Genomic DNA, 16,162 nt, shown 5'->3' on the forward strand with positions numbered 1-16,162 from the left:
ATGTATCTGTTCTATTTACATGCCAGAGCAGATTTCATTTCACTGCTTCCGCCTCTCTCTCTCTCTCTCTGCCGCTGCCCCCACCCTTGCATTTCCCACAGGCCTGGTGCAATGGCTCTAGTAGGGGAGCCAAAAGGCAAAGTTGCAGGCCAGTTCCTTTCTCTGGGGGACTGTGTCAGTGGTTCTGCTCCATAGCTCCTGAAAGTGATTTGAGATCCTTCTAATGTGTTTGCAGGATCAGCCTTTGAAACTCAAGTCTACATAGGACCCGTAGGGCAGGTGACACCTGAAACTGTGAAATGTCCTCAGCAAAAGCCAGGTCTGGCCTGCTTTCAGAGAGCAGCCCAGGCTGGCTGGGAGGATCCTGGCCCATCTGAGTTAGAGCTGGGGGGGCACTGAGGTTTCTGGCTCCACAAGTGCCTGAAACTGAGGGTCAGGCTAGGAGCCCCCGGTTCTAGGCTATGGAGAGTTGTGTTGTGATCTCATGCTACTACGATGGTGTTTAATGGGCCTGGCCCTGCCTGGAGCAAGCCACCTCCTGCCAAGGGCCCAGCCACACGGCCAAGCTGGAGCTCAGAGTCCAGCCGGAGCGCCCCTCTCCCGTTACGCACTGTGCGTAGCCGTGTGGCTCCTCCGCGCTGGCTACGTCAGGCAGCCGCCGCATTCACCGTTCGGCAATAGCTCCCCCTACGCGATCTGCGTAACTCGGGCCCTCTCGGCGTCCCTGAGCCTCGGGGTGGGGTTGAGCACCGAGCCGGCCTGAGGAGACGGGAGAGAGGGGAGGCGATGGCGGCTTAGCGCGGTGCCTCCCTGACGGTTTGCGGGTGGAGACGCACGGTAGGACAAGGGACGGGCTGTTTCTGCCTGGCTCGGACCTGGACATGCGGGGGGGGGGTTCCCCCAGCCCGGGGTCCAGGGGGAGCCCCCCTCACTGGGGTCCGAGCAGGGGGGCTCCCCTCCCCGGGGAGGCGGATCAGGGCGGGGAGTTGCCCTCACGCGCCTAGATCCAGAGGTGGCTCCCCCGCCCCCCACATTGGGGCTCGGGTTCAGACAGGGCTTCGCTGCCCCCCCCCATTCACCCCCTAAGGGGAGTGGGGGTGCTGGAGCCCCCCCGAGTCTGAGTCCTTTGGGGCACCGTGCACTCTGCTGCCCCGGCTAGTTACCCTAGGGGGGCACAGGGGAGCTGCTGCTGTCGGAGCAGGAGCCTGGACGGGGAATTCAGCGTGAGTGTAAAAAGTTTTTGGAAAAGGGGGGGGGGGAGATGGAGGAAATGGGACCCTCACTCCATATCACCCCCAGCCTTGCACCTGTTCAGTGAGTGATAACAGGTCACATGCACACAAGAGCCTTCCTGCACCCTGGGTGGATCTGGTTTCTGGATCTAATCCTGTGTATAAGCAGTCTTGTCCACGTGGGTGTTTAGGAGTCATGGGGTAAGAATTGTATTTGCACTGATGCATTCCCCACTCTCAGAGATCCACCATCTGCTTTACTGTGTCCCACAGTACGGCTCCACGTTTAACCATCTTCATGCTTTAATAAGAAGTGCTTTCTCACCTGGAATCTTACTGAAACACGGCCGCGGCCTGTCACTCCGTCTGGCTCCCTGCTACCTTCCCTTCAAGACACCTTAGAGCAGAACGGTGCAGAGCCTTGGTTTCTGCTCTCATCGCTACTCTCCCTTCACTCGTCCCATGCCTCATACCTAACGTCTCCCTTTCTATTAATCTGTTAGTGCTTCCCTCCCTGGCCTCCTGTAGCAGGCATCTAGTCCTTTTTCTCTCCCTCCCCAAAATAAGTTTCCTTCATGTCAATTTCCTCCCCAGGGAAGTGCTGTGTGTTTTGTTTTGTTTTTAAATATTATTTTCTAACATCTTATCTAAAACAATATTTACACTTATTTTACTCAAATAAAAAGCTCGCACATAACTACACAGGAAACACTATAATAAACAAACAAAAATGGGGAGTCCGGTGGCACCTTAAACACTAACAGATTTACTTGGGCATAAGCTTTCGTGGGTAGAAAACCCACTACTACTTCTTGCATCTGAAGAAGTGGGTTTTTTACCCATGAAAGCTTATGCCCAAATAAATCTGCTAGTCTTTAAGGTGCCACCAGACTCCTTGTTGTTTTTGTGGATACAGACTAACACGGCTAGCTCATGATACTATAATAAACACTATCACATATTTATGGATTAAATTATATCCAATTTAAGATCAGATATGGGTCCCCTATTGTCTTAAATGTCTCTGGTTGATCTCTGAAAGTGAAATTTACTCCTGTGAGGACCAGCACAAAGCTGAAGATAGACAAATTCAGACTTGGAATAAGTCATACATCTTTAACAGAGAGGGTAATTACGGTAATCATTGGAACAATTTACTATGGGATGTAGTAGATTTTCCATCATTGAAATTTTTAAATCAAGATTAGCCATCTTTCTAAAAACTTGATCTAGCTTGAACAGGCAGTTATAGGCTTGATACAGCTTCAATGGGTGAAGTACTGTGGCCTGAGCTATACATGAGGTCAGACTAGATTATCATAATGGTCCATTCTGGCCTTAAAATCTACGGAAGATCTATGTACCATATAAATCCCACTTGATCCCTATTCTGAGGGTTTAAATTAGATGTAAGTGTTCGTTGGCCTTTTGCTGGCCCTTTGTGCACCTCGAATGGAAAAAAAAGGCCTGATCTAAAGACCAGTGAGATCAGTGAGGTTCCCAATAAAAATAATACCAATACTGTCAACCCCAAATGTTCAGATTTTGTGAGTCAGGCTGCAAAAATCATGAGTTTGTCTTTAAAATAATGAGTTTTTAAATAAAACAGACTTTGGATTGTTTTTATTTGCCTCTTGGGTTTTTGAACCTTTAGGGCTTCTTAGGTGTGGGCAGAGTGAAGGGGGAGTACAGTGAGATGCGAACAGAGACAGCAGGAGCTGAGTTGTACAGAGCCTTGATGGTGACTTTCTGGGGAAGGCAGTTGAGGGGTGTAATCAATGTCAGGTCTTTAGGATGCTGTGTGTTTTTAAGCTTTTTTCCGCAAGCATTAGTACTAGCAAAAACTTTTTTTTTTTTTTTTTTTAAAGAAAGCTGAGATTTTCCAGGTACTGTCCTGATTCCAGTACTCTGTGGTTTACATTAAGTATATGGCTCTGCAGCGGAATTCTTACATTATATTTGTATGTTTTATGTGGATGTATAATCCATTCTGAAAAGTAAATATTTATTGTGTGCTTCTGCGTCGTGGACCTAGATTATGCAAGCACTTAAACTTGTGTGTGACTTTACTCATATGAATAGTCCAGTGGAAGTTAATGAGAGAACTCATGTGCGTAAAGCTGCTTATGTTCATAAATGTTTTCAAGATTATGGCCTTAACCAGCTTTTCGAGAGGAAGGATGGGTCTAGTGGTTAGGGCACTGACTTGAGAGATCCAGGTTCAGTTCCCTGTTCTGCCACAGGCTTCCTGTGTGACCTTGGGCAAATCACTTAGCCTCTCTGTACCTCCGTTTACAAATGAGGATCATGACACTTCCCTGCCATGTAGGGGTGTTGTGAGGATAACAAATACATTAAAAAGTTTGTGAGGAACTTTGAGATCTACTGATGAAAGATAAGAGTTAGGTGGTGGTATAGCAAATTACAATCTTCCTCTGAATAAGATGTTTTTAATGTTGCATTGCATTTTTCTGTCAGCATCTGAAATAACTCTTGTGACTGCTGTATAAATTAGAATTTCCAAAATACCCATTTGAAGTTCCTTTAATTCATTTGTCCAAACTGCATTTACAGGAATAATAAGGCATTGGTATGAATAGTAAGACCATCCACAGTTACATTAGATAAGATTAAAAAATATAAGGGATACAACCCGCATGGTTGAAGGGATAAGCCAATCACTAACTGCCTGAGGTTACAAAGACATTTCCCTTAATGGCAGTTTATTCTATAATTGCCCATTTCTGAGGTTTTTTCACTTTCCTCTGAGGCATCTGAGACTGCTAGAAAGAGGATAGTGGACTAAATGGTCTGTTGGTCTCATACGGTGTGTCAGTCTTTGCATTTCTACACATCCGATAATAGCCGAGGGATAGAAATTGACAGCAGTGCTTTTGTTTTATCATTGAAAAAGGCATAACTATTCTCTTATCAAAGACCTCCATTAACCTTATTGTGCCTTTCCTCCTAAAGATTAAATCAGGGAAACCTAAATAAAATCTCCCTCATTCTGTTGACACCAGCAGAGCTCTTTTATGGCCACGTTTCAGGACAGCACCCCAATTTAAGAAAGTGCTCAATCCCATTGAAGTTTACACCATCTTAAAGTTACAAATGTACTTAAATAGTTTCCTAAATAGAAAGGGACTTACACACACGCTAAAGGGCTTTCCTGGACTGGGGCCCTTGTGATTAAAGATCACTTACATGAGTAAGGTTTTGCAGAGTCAAGCCCAATGCTAGGCAATCTGGAGGTATTATTTAATGGTCATGAAGAAGAATATGTTATCTGGTTATAATTTTGTTTGTTAAATATGCTCCCCTGCTTTGCATTGAATCCATCATATGGTCACCTTGGGCGCTGTGTGTCTGTAATATTGTTTAGTGTATGTCTATTATATCCTAATCTTTCAATCGGATCCATGTGGGCAGATCTTTGCTACCACATAGGCCACACTGATTTCAGTGAGTCTCCACGTGGTCAGAAAGTCTGCCCAGGCCAACCCAGTTGCAGGCCTTGAGTCTTTTACTGTAAACTGGTTGGGATTTCCTCCATGATCTATACAGCTCTGAGCATGCTGTCAGCTCTTAGCAAATAATACAGTGAGAGATAGTACAGAGCCCCTCAATGCTACTCAGGTATTGTTGTGTGATGCAAGACAGTCCATCCCTCCAGCATCCAAGGTCCCTGCTTCCTATCTTCTAATCATTCCTGCTCCTTTTTTCTTGGGGAATGAGACTCAGAAACTAAAAGCTAGATTGTGGCTTCCTTTGCACCGATGCAACCCCACTGGGTTAATGAGATGGCTCAGGTGCATTTGAGGGTTCCAAGGATTTAAGCCGTTCTGCTGGTTGGCAGTTCCAAGCATCTATATTCTAGCATAGGAGGGAATGTGAAGCTAGTATGCCTGTGTTTGCTTTTCCACCAGTAGGGAACACTCCAGTGTTTTACAGCTGTGAAGCTTTAATGTATGATTATTATTTCACTTTTTAAATAGGATTGCTGAAGTCATTATCTAAAATACAGCACCTTTCAAGACAACAAAGGGCACTTTATGTGAAAAGCTGCTGGTAAAAAATTTTCAAGTGACAGCTCAGATTATGGAAATGCTTTGGACTGTTGGATTACCTTGCTTGAGACAGGGGCACCTACTTCAGTGAAACAAGCCGAATATAATCCTCAGGATCTGAGCTTGCCTATGGAACCAATTTACTCCTGTTGGAGTCGGTGGCAAAATACCCAGGCCAAAATTTTCAAACTTAGCACCGAACTAAGTGGCCTGATTTTCAGAGGTGTTGAGTTCCTGCAGTTCCCGTTGATAGAGCCCTGCGTGGATACAAAATTTGTATTTGCATCTGATCCATGATCTGCAAGTGTGGTTCACGGATATCTACGGATTTGCAGGGCTCTACCCATTGATTTCAATAGCAGCAGGATGTGATTGTTTATCAGGTAGGCCAATATGTTGAATTTGACTAAACCAGATGTTGTTATTCCTGACACTGCACTTCAGAAAATCCAGCTGTTTCTGGATACCTATACATACACCTCTACCCCGATATAACGCTGTCCTCGGGAGCCAAAAAAATCTTACCGCATTATAGATGAAACCGCGTTATATCGAACTTGCTTTGATCCGCCGGAGTATGCAGCCCCGTCCCACTGGAGCGCTGCTTTACCGCAGTATATCTGAATTCATGTTATATCGGGTTGCGTTATATCGGGTAGAGGTGTACTTAGATACCTAACTGTGGGGTCCCACTTTAGAAAATTATTGCCCGTAATATCACCTCAAAGCTCTGATTTGCGGATGGCAGAACACAGAGAATAGGGCTTCTTAGAACCTTAATAACTTTTCAGCAAATTCAACATCATTGGTGCGAAACTTGCAAATCCCTTTTTTAATGATCTCTTTGTTGAGTTTTATGGAATAAGGTTACGCACAAAGAAGCTATTGTAGTGTCATTTCTACAGTTGGTTGTACTGGTTACACTAGCAGGAAATAAAGATTAGATTGTGCAGGTGACTGTACTACACACTAGAGTCAAGAATGAGGTAATCATAAATAGATTGAAAACAATGTGCAGAAACTTCCTGGACAAACAGGGGCTCCCCATATGAAGGAGGGGAGAGTGACTTTTAGTAATTGAGGGAGTACACTGAACTTTGTTCAGAATGGGAGCATTCGTGTTCCGGGAATGTATGTTCAGTCAAAAAATTAGCAGACACATTATATCTGGAATTAAATGTAAAGGTGAAAACACCTACTGTGCAATCCCAGCTTCTGCAGATGGCATTTCTCCCAGGATACTGTCTCTAGACCCTGCTCAGTTGCTCCATTTTTGGTGTCAGCCTATGGATAATAGTACCCTATAAATGTGACTCCCCACACCCTTCTAGTGGCTGGCAGGGAGAAGAAACTTTTTGTCTCTTCAGAGACACCTGGATGCTATTTCGTCCCCCTGGAATCTTTCATTCTTAGGGTTTCCTGTAATACCCAGCATCATAATATCCTAAGAACTGCTCAGGAAAGTTAGGTCTGTATTAAATTCTCCAGAAGTTGCTAGTTTGGGCCCTTTCACTGGCCAAGAAAATCTTTGCTCTCACTGGGAACAAGTGGATTTTTCCAGTCATTTGTTTGTTATAATAATATGCTCACATCTGCAAGTCTGTAGGGCTGATAACAGAAATGCCAAGCTATGGTTTGCAAAAACTGCTGGCACTTGAAATATGAGATATTTCATGGGAACAATTTATTCAAGAAGTTGGAGTCAGGATGACACTTTAGGGGGATCAGACTCTAGCTAATGCTGTACAATAGATTTGTTTGCCCCAAAATAGAGCTTTGTGATTAGCTACATGATATGAAGTGTGCAGGTTTTGCTAAGCCTTATGCTAAATGGTGTGAGTGCGGTGGAGATCTGCAAGTCACATGTCCACATTTGAAAACCATGGCCGAACACGTGGCCTGGCATAGAGACGACAAGCTGCCTGAATGATAGATCAGCAGCGTACAAGGAAAAGGATGTGAGGCAGTGAGACAAATAGGGACTTTTTTATCATTGGAGATTTCATAGAAAACTGTTAGCGAGTGGGGAAGGTTTAGCTCCCTTCTTCAGAGTTACAGCTTAACCTAGTAAGTGCTGACTCGGTGCCGACCCAAACGTCACATGCCCAAGATGGAACCTCACCCAAGGCCAGCAATGGAGCTGAGGAGACCGCTCAATCCTTTGGGAATCATGTGTCAGCTCCTGCCCTTCTTAGTCCGTACAGAGAATTAGTGCAGTTTTATTATTTTGTTCGTTCATGGACTTTGGGTTCCTGTGTTGTGTTGTTTCCATGGAAATGCACTGAGATACCTCAGACCTGCATGGTCAAGTCACAGAACCAGGAGATGCACATGGGAGGGGCCTCCGTTTCCAGAAAGACAGGGGCATGAGTCATTGCGATCACCAGCTCTTGAAGAGAGCGATGGATTTTCATGGCATTTAAACAGTAGCACTTACATAGGGTAGGACTTGAATTTACATATTTCTGAAATAATATCAAGGCAATTCTGAATCGGGAGGAGCCCTCTTCCCCCTTTGCAGACAAACCCAGGCTGCCTTGGGATACTGATTAATGAATTATTCTTTTTAAACAGAGAGTTTAAGGTCAGAAGGGACCGTCAAATCATCTAGTTAGACCAGTCTATCGCAGGCCTCTAATACCACCCAGCCACCCACACGCTAAACCCAACATCTGGAATTAGATCAAAGTACTTAGGTGAGATGTACCGATATGGTCCTAGCAAATGACCCCCCAAGGGCACTGTCCTGGGGGGAAATTCCTTCCCAACCCCACCCGTGGTGATTGGTCCCATTCTGCACTCCTTTATGAGAAATTGTCACATGGATGCTGTCTGTGCACATCTGCCCACTCTGAAATTCCTAGTCTGATTAATGCTAGCCACAGCAGTCTGCCTTAAAGCTTGCCCTGGACCAGTTAGAGCCTCACCCAAAGCCTGGTAAAGTCATGGGAGTCTCTCCATTGACTCCAATGAGCTTTGAATCAGGTCCTTCATGCCTTGCCCAGCACACACGTGATGCACACCTAGAGGGAACATTTTTCACACCTTGACTGGCACACCTAGCTGCAGGTAGCACCCAGCTAGGAATTTAAGCGCAGGCAAGAATACAACTTTCTTGCCAAATCAGGGCCCTAATGTGTTGTTTGGCGGTTTAAAAGCCTATTTGCATATCGGAACCCACCCTTTTACCATTGTTAAATGCCCTAAATGTTTGAAAATCTACACCACTCTATGATTTCCTTTGTTCTGGTTATTGCCAAAATTATTAGCCTCCTTTCTCTAGCAGCATAGATGTGCCTAAAGCATTACGGTAGCAAAGTTGCATATATCAAAACAGAACAAAAGTTCCTGCTATCACAAATCTTACAAACTCTGATCCTGAAATCACCGCTGATGAAATTGGTAGCAGAACCCCCATCAACTTAACTGGGTACGGGATTGGACCTTAACAGCAAAAATAGGTATGTTATGGTTAACACACAGAGCACAGTGGGGGGGGCGGGGTGTATAATCCACACACATAAGCATTGTGGAACAGGTGGGTGGGAGAATTGGGGGTAATAGATGGGGGATTTGAAAGAGGAGCAAGGAGAATATAGGAGGAAATTTATCCCTGTGCAGAGGGCCAGCGCAAGACTATTTTGAGGAAACACGTACTGGGAAGTTGAGCCAAGCAGACTTGAGCTGGCAGTGGACAAAGGATGCAAAGGGAGCAGTGAAGAAAGAGCCTTGAGCAGAGTATAGGAAGCAGGATGGGATATAAAGTATCAGGGGGTAGCCGTGTTAGTCTGTATCTACAAAAACAACAAGTTTCAGAGTAGCAGCTGTGTTAGTCTGTATCCGCAAAAAGAACAGGAGTACTTGTGGCACCTTAGAGACTAACAAATTTATTAGAGCATAAGCTTTTGTGGACTACAGCCCACTCCTTGTCCAATATGCATCCGAAGAAGTGGGCTGTAGTCCACGAAAGCTTATGCTCTAATAAATTTGTTAGTCTCTAAGGTGCCACAAGTACTCCTGTTCTTTTTGCGGATACAGACTAACACNTTCCTCTCCTGGAATTGACACCTCCTCATCTATTATTGGGAGTGGACTACATCCACCCTGATTGAATTGGCCCTGTCAACACTGGTTCTCCACTTGTGAAGTAACTCCCTGCTCTCCATGTGTCAGTATATAATGCCTGCATCTGTAACTTTCACTCTATGCATCCGAAGAAGTGAGGTTTTTACTCACGAAAGCTTATGCCCAAATAAATCTGTTAGTCTTTAAGGTGCCACCAGACTCCTGTAAGCACCCCTGCTCTCCATGTGTCAGTATATAATGCCTGCATCTGTAACTTTCACTCTATGCATCCGAAGAAGTGAGGTTTTTACTCACGAAAGCTTATGCCCAAATAAATCTGTTAGTCTTTAAGGTGCCACCAGACTCCAGGATGGGATATAGAAAATCCAATAATCACAACAGGAAAGTCCATTAGAAAACAAAAGTTTTCCCTTTAATCAGAGACTGCTTCCGAGCTGAACTTTCTTACCTGAATAAAATGCTTCCAGCATAATGAACAGAGGGGTAATTTGGTTTTGGGGACGGGCAGGTGTATAAATTCCCAGACTGCAATAAATTAGTCATTGTGATAAGTGGCAGGGCTTTTGTACTACATGTTAATTTAGTGGTTTCCCTGTGTGAGGCATATGCTTCATTAGTATTCAATGAGCCCAGATCCTTTGCAGCTTGAAGTGGATTTCTGATCTGTTGTGTAAAGTGTAAATAATTAACTGTATTATGGAAACACTTGATAATTGTTGAAGGTGAAGACAAGGTGAAGCCTGAAGCCACATTGAGTGTGTTTTGTACAATGTCACACCATTGGGTAAACACACAAGGCTGCCCTTGGCAGACTCAATCAAAGACAGAGCCAGGACGTGCAATCACTGGAAAGGAAAATCTATCAGTCACTTTCCTCAGTACTTTCAAATACCTTTGTTTTTTTCATTATTTTGAAATGACAGGTGAGAATGGCCGAGGAACAGAAGTGGAGCAGGTGGGCTTGGAGACGACTCAGGATGGCTGAACAGACGGATGCAAAGGAGCCATGTGAGCTTGTGGGCAAACAGCTGGGCGAACCAGGAAGGTTTGCATACGCAGCTCTCTGTGGGATATCTCTGGCTTGCTTGTTTCCTGAAAAGGAGCAAAGGTAGGATGGTGCACAAAGCAGATTTTGTGCAGTAGCTGAGACAGATTCTGATAACAAGCCAATCATGTGCGTGGGATAGATTAGATTATATAGGAAAAGAGCGCCAAGCTGGCTCTAGTGGTGGCATGAGGCTGTCCTTCCAAAGGCCAAGGAAGAGGACTCTTAAGTATGCCATGCGGCAGGCTGGTTAAATCAGAGGTTTTAGACCAGCTCCTTTGAGGTGCTGAAGTTTATGGGAATTGAGGTTCCACACAGGTTCAGATCCTTTGCTTTTGAAGGTACATCCCTGATTCAGGAAAGGCCCGAGCCTGTGATCTCTCTGAAATCTTACAGAAAAAACCTTTCTTGTGAGCTTTCCCCAGTGAAATCTTGCAGGAGTTTGTCACGTCCAAGATAACAGTGGCCTGTATTTTTTCTGATCAAAGAGGTTGCGTTTACCCGGATCCTGCAAAATGCCTATAGATCTTCTCAAAATGAAGAAAATGTGCATCAGCTGGGCATCCATGAAAGAGATTTTGGGTAGAATTTTTGGAAGTGCCCGAGTGACTCGGGTGCTTAAATCTCAAGGCTTGTCTGCACTGGGAAATGTACTGTCATGACTGTGCTACTATGGTTATATTGCTATAGTTATAGGTGTCACTCCTAGTGTGGATGGTCTTTTATTATAAGCATGTGCGCATGGGGTGGAATACCTGTATAACTACAGCACTAGAGTTATTTCCCCACATAGACAAGCCCTAAGGCATTTAATGAAACTTAAGCTCCTAAATCTCTTTTGAAAATGGCACAAGTCACGTTGGCACTTTTGAAAATTTTACCCTTTCTCCTTACAGTGTCGAATACACCATACAACCACGAATAAAACATGGAAACAAATCTTCCCTTAAACTCCTGGACCGGGGTGGCCAACATGCGGCTCTTCAGAAATTAATATGCGGCTCCTTGTCTAGGCACCGACTCCGGGGCTGGAGCTACAGGCGCCAACTTTCCAATGTGCCAGGGGGTGCTCACTGCTCAACCCCTGACTCTGCCACAGGCCCTGCGCCCACTTCCCTGAGCCTGCCATGCCCTCGCTCCTCCCACGCCCCCAAGCCTCCTGCACGCCATGAAACAGCTGATTGGGAGGTGCGGGGAGGGAGGGGGAGGTGCGGCGGGGCTGCCAGTGGGCGGGAGGCATGGGGGGAGCTGATGGGGGGCTGCTGACATATTACTGTGGCTCTTTTGCAATGTACATTGGTAAATTCTGGCTCCTTCTCAGGCGCAGGTTGGCCACTCCTGTCCTGGACTATCGGGCTGCCTCAGTTGTGTCTTTAGATTCTGGATTAGGACAGCGGGCATTGCATTCAGCTGGTACAGAGACAGGTTAACTATTCTTCCCTGTGAGCATGCCACTTACTCCCATCCCCATTCGCGGCAACTCACAAGGGGAGCCCATATCCCAGAACGTCAATACAGAGCTTACAAGTCATATGCATTTCTTTATGTTTGATGCTTAGACAATGTTAATTTCTGGCAGGGAAGAAAATGCAGGTCTTGACTTATATTTTCAGCTGTTTTAAACCCAATTTCTCTGATTCCCACAGCCAGAGCCTCTGAAATGTAACAGTATTATTCGTATTGAGTTTGTGCTTCCATAGCGCATTGGAACAGTAAGGAGAGATATACAGCCTAAGACTGATATTAGGGGTTTTCTTGGTTATTTCCTTGACCATATTTACTTTCCTTTACATCTAAAATTTCCTTATGCTTCACTGCAAAATGAGTCTCTTAACACTGCTGATGCCAAGCCCCAGGCCTACAAAGGTTAATGGTACTGTCCACTCCAGACTGCTTCCTTACCTACACAAAAGGCTGATCATGTTCAGATATCTCTGCTGACTTTTCATTGGTGGTTTGATTTTTGTGTGAACAACTAGAGATCTTTAGAAGTTGAAAGTAAGGCCCGGTGAAAGGCCAAGAAAAATCAATAAAGATCTCTAAAGTGCTTTACATCAGTGGTTCTCAAAGCTGGTCCGCGGCTTGTTCAGGGAAAGCCGCTGGCAGGCCAGGCTGGTTTGTTTACCGGCTGCGTCCGCAGGTTCGGCCGATCGCGGCTCCCACTGGCCGCGGTTCGCCGCTCCAGGCCAATGGGGGCTGCGAGAAGGGTGGCCAGCACATCCCTTGGCCCTCGCCACTTCCTGCAGCTCTCATGGGCCTGGAGTGGCAAACTGCGGCCAGTGGGAGCCACGTTCGGCCAAACCTGTGGATGCGGCAGGTAAACAAACCGGCCCGGCCCGCCAGGGGCTTTCCCTGAACAAGCGGCAGACCAGCTTTGAGAACCACAGCTTTACATGCATTACATTATGTCTTGCACCACCTTTGTGAAGAATCCAAGTGTTTCGATTTCCTAAAACAGAGAGGGGCACAAACAGGTTAAGTGACTTGTCCTAGGTGACATGAAAGAGCCAGGATTGCAATGCAGCAGTGCTAACTTGTAGTCCTGCACTCTAATATCCAGACCACACTGTCACCTTTAAACAGTGACGTAAAACTTTCACTTGACAGCCCAGGGCATTTTTTATATCCCTACAAAAAAAAATTTTCTTTGCTTTCACCATCTTTCTTTAATAAACTGAAGCGGAGAAGCTGAAGACTAAGGCTGGGCCTTGAATGCCTTTTAATCAGCGTTTCAAATCCTACCTGGAGTCTAAAATGAAGGTGACTTAGGAAAGAGGAAATGATAAATGTTTGACTCATATTGCTTGTGTTGTCATGCAGCGCCTTTAGGATGGAGTTCATTGAAGGCTTGGTGAAATGGCTTGAGTTGTCAGACACCGTCTTGCCTGCCATGACTGCGTTCACCAGCGGTTTGGGTGGCGAGGGCGCAGAAACCTTTGCTCAGATTTTACTGAAGGATCCTGTCTTGGCAAATAATCCAGTCGTCATTACACAAGTAAGTTCATCCCTTCTCCTCTTCCATTGGGCTTGTGGATAAAGGCCGTGTCAGAGCTGCCTGTCTGTTGTTGAAATTCTCTTTCTAGTGTATTGGGCATAGTAAATCCTAATTCTATATGTATTTAAAACAGCAGGTTACCTTCTGTTTAAAAAAAAAACAACGGGGGGGGGGGGCGAATAAAGTGACTGACTTTCAACCCCTCCATTCATTCATCCATCCATCCCTATAGAGTGTGAGTGCTAGACATCTGACCTGGCTAGATTCCACTGAATAAGTGATGCCTAGAGTCTTTGATACCTTCTCTGCTTCAAAATGTGCTGTACGCCCAGTGCATAGAGCCCTTCGTTCTAAAGGGAAAACTATTAACCCTTTCACTGCTACCATACTACTGCTGCTCTGTCCTCCTCCTCCCCATCTACATTTGACTGAAATCAATGGAACACTTAAGGCAGGTCTACACTTTACTGAAGACACAACTTCGCCACCCAGGAGAGCTTCTCCCATGGGCATAGTTAATCCGCCTCTGCAACATACTTATACCAATGTGAGTTTGTAGTGTAGACCCGGCCTTAGACATGATGGGCCTGATTCGCATTTACACTTAGGCCCCTTTACTCAGCTCAGGCAGTGTAAAGCGTCTTAAAGGAAGCATACATACCTACTTTAAGGAGATGTCTACACTACCGCCTGTGGCAGCATAACTTATGTCGCTCAGGGGTGTACAACAGAGACTCTTCTTGAATGTCCAGGGACTTTGTGTCTTTGGTTCAAAGAGAACAGTAGAATATAGGAGTCTTAGCTACTGATTCTCTCGGTGTTTCTGAGACAAGGTTTAGAGTAGTTGTATTTCCTCACTGGAAGAACAGCTGAACTTCTTGAAATAGGCCTGGGCTACACTAGCGGGGGGGTTCAAACTAAGCCATGCAACTTCAACTACGCTATTCGCGTAGCTGAAATTGAAGTATCTTAGTTCGACTTACCTGGCCATCCTCACGGCGGCGAGTCAACTGCCGCGGCTCCCCCATCGACTCCACTTACTCCTCCTGCCAAGGAGGAGTATTGGCGTCGATTTGTGGATCGATTTATCGCATCCAGACGAGACGCGATAAATCGATCCCTGATCCGGCGGGTTGTATAGACGTACCCATAGCTCACATGAGGAATTATATAGGGAAAAGGTCACTATAGGTTGATGCACCTGAGGCTTTTTCTGATGTAGTTGGCAAAACACTTTGGTGGGTGGGAACCACCATATACTGAAACTGAGATCAGCGTTTCCTTGTGACTTGAAGGTAAATAATCTAAGAGACAAACCTTTGACTGCTTTTATCCAGCCATTCTGTGCTTTCCTGTTGTCTCTGTATCCTGCACGTACTCACTTCACTTTTATGATTTGTTTGATTGAGTTCTGATAACCATAGACTTCTGGAATTCAGTGACAAGTTCCTGTTAGTGCTACGGCATGTGCTTTTTTAAGATTGTTGCTTGATAATTGTTCTGCAATGATGCTGAAGGAATGATTCATGAAGGCAGGTAGCTGAGTGGTTTATGGGGATGTACAGAAGTACTTCTTTTTACCTTCTGTTGCACATTGGGCACAGTCTGCCCAGGGCTGAGATTTTCTTTTCTTTGTTGTGAAGTGGCAGGGAGGACTGAACATAAGTCATATCTTGATGCTTGTAAAGACACATGTTCTTGTGGATATTACAGATTAAAGGCCATCTTCTGCTGTCGGTTCTGAATGCTGTATTTTTCTCCCGGTCTAATTTTCTTACACTTCTGCTTTTAAATTCCCAACCCTCTGATGTCTCTCCCCATTCCTTGAATCTGAGAGGAGAGAGGCTGATTCTTATCAATGTCGTTAGCACTCTTCCCCATCTTCACGGTGTATCTTAAGCAGAGTCTGTTGATTGAGTGAAATCTGGAGGATTATGGCTATTATTTATGTTCATTTCGAGTGACTAATGCAGTTGAGTGTTGGTAAGCTGAATCTTTTAAGGACAGTTAGCTCTGGCAAGTAAGACAGCAGCAACGCTATGAATGGAGATTGCTTTGCACACATAAAGCAGCTCGGTAAAAATAAACCGTCAATGAAATCTAGTAAACTCTCTCTTGGAATGTATTTAAATAATCTTGTTGTTGTAAGGAACTTAAAGTTGCTAGTAAACTTTTTAAAGAGGGAGTTATTAAAGGTGGCCTGAAGAAAGGGCAAAATTGAGCTTGTGCCCTTTTTTGTTTCTTTTTGGTATGTAAAGAAGAGCTGAAAGCTTGTTACTCTTGCTTGACTTGGGTTTAGAAATATCTAAAATGTCTGTTTTACCCTGTTTTTCTTCAAGAGACCTCCCTTGGGTGACCCTGAAATGTGAATTAAAAGCTCTCTGTTGTTGGGGAAAGGGTGTTGAATCTTTAACAAAACAACTTTTCTTCCAGCTGTTTATTGGGGTTTTGGGTTAAATAAGTTTTAACAAAAATATACAAAATCCAAAGAGTCTGAATAAAAATCACTTCCCTTTCTTCATCGGTTTTCACAAGTTTGGCATCTGTGGTGTCACAAAACTACTAGGTCTCTAGTTCAGTGGCTCTCAAGCAGGGATACATAGAGATCTTCCAAGGGGGTATAGCCACTCATCTAGATACTTGCCTAGTTTTACAACAGGCTACATAAAAAACACTAGCCAAGTCAGTACAAACTAAGATTTCATACAGCCAATGACTTGTTTATACTGCTCTA

The 16,162-nt window shown here is 44.8% G+C and overlaps 1 protein-coding gene across 2 annotated transcripts in view; it reads left to right on the plus strand.

The window, feature by feature from the left end:
• Positions 1 to 646: 646 nt before the first annotated feature.
• The window catches only part of TMCO4 (transmembrane and coiled-coil domains 4), a 91,785-nt gene continuing 76,269 nt past the window's right edge, over positions 647 to 16,162 (plus strand). The window contains exons 1-3 of one of the 2 annotated variants that reach the window (XM_034753107.1): positions 647 to 837; positions 10,312 to 10,496; positions 13,254 to 13,428. In XM_034753107.1, the coding sequence (XP_034608998.1) occupies positions 10,318 to 10,496; positions 13,254 to 13,428 (354 nt within the window). In that variant the 5' untranslated portion in view covers positions 647 to 837; positions 10,312 to 10,317. Of the gene's footprint in view, positions 838 to 8,622; positions 8,764 to 10,311; positions 10,497 to 13,253; positions 13,429 to 16,162 lie in introns of those variants that run through there. The other variant, XM_034753108.1, reaches the window with a different exon arrangement.

This window comes from Trachemys scripta, chromosome 19 (assembly GCF_013100865.1).
Source record: "Trachemys scripta elegans isolate TJP31775 chromosome 19, CAS_Tse_1.0, whole genome shotgun sequence".
Taxonomy (NCBI): Eukaryota; Metazoa; Chordata; order Testudines; family Emydidae; genus Trachemys; species Trachemys scripta.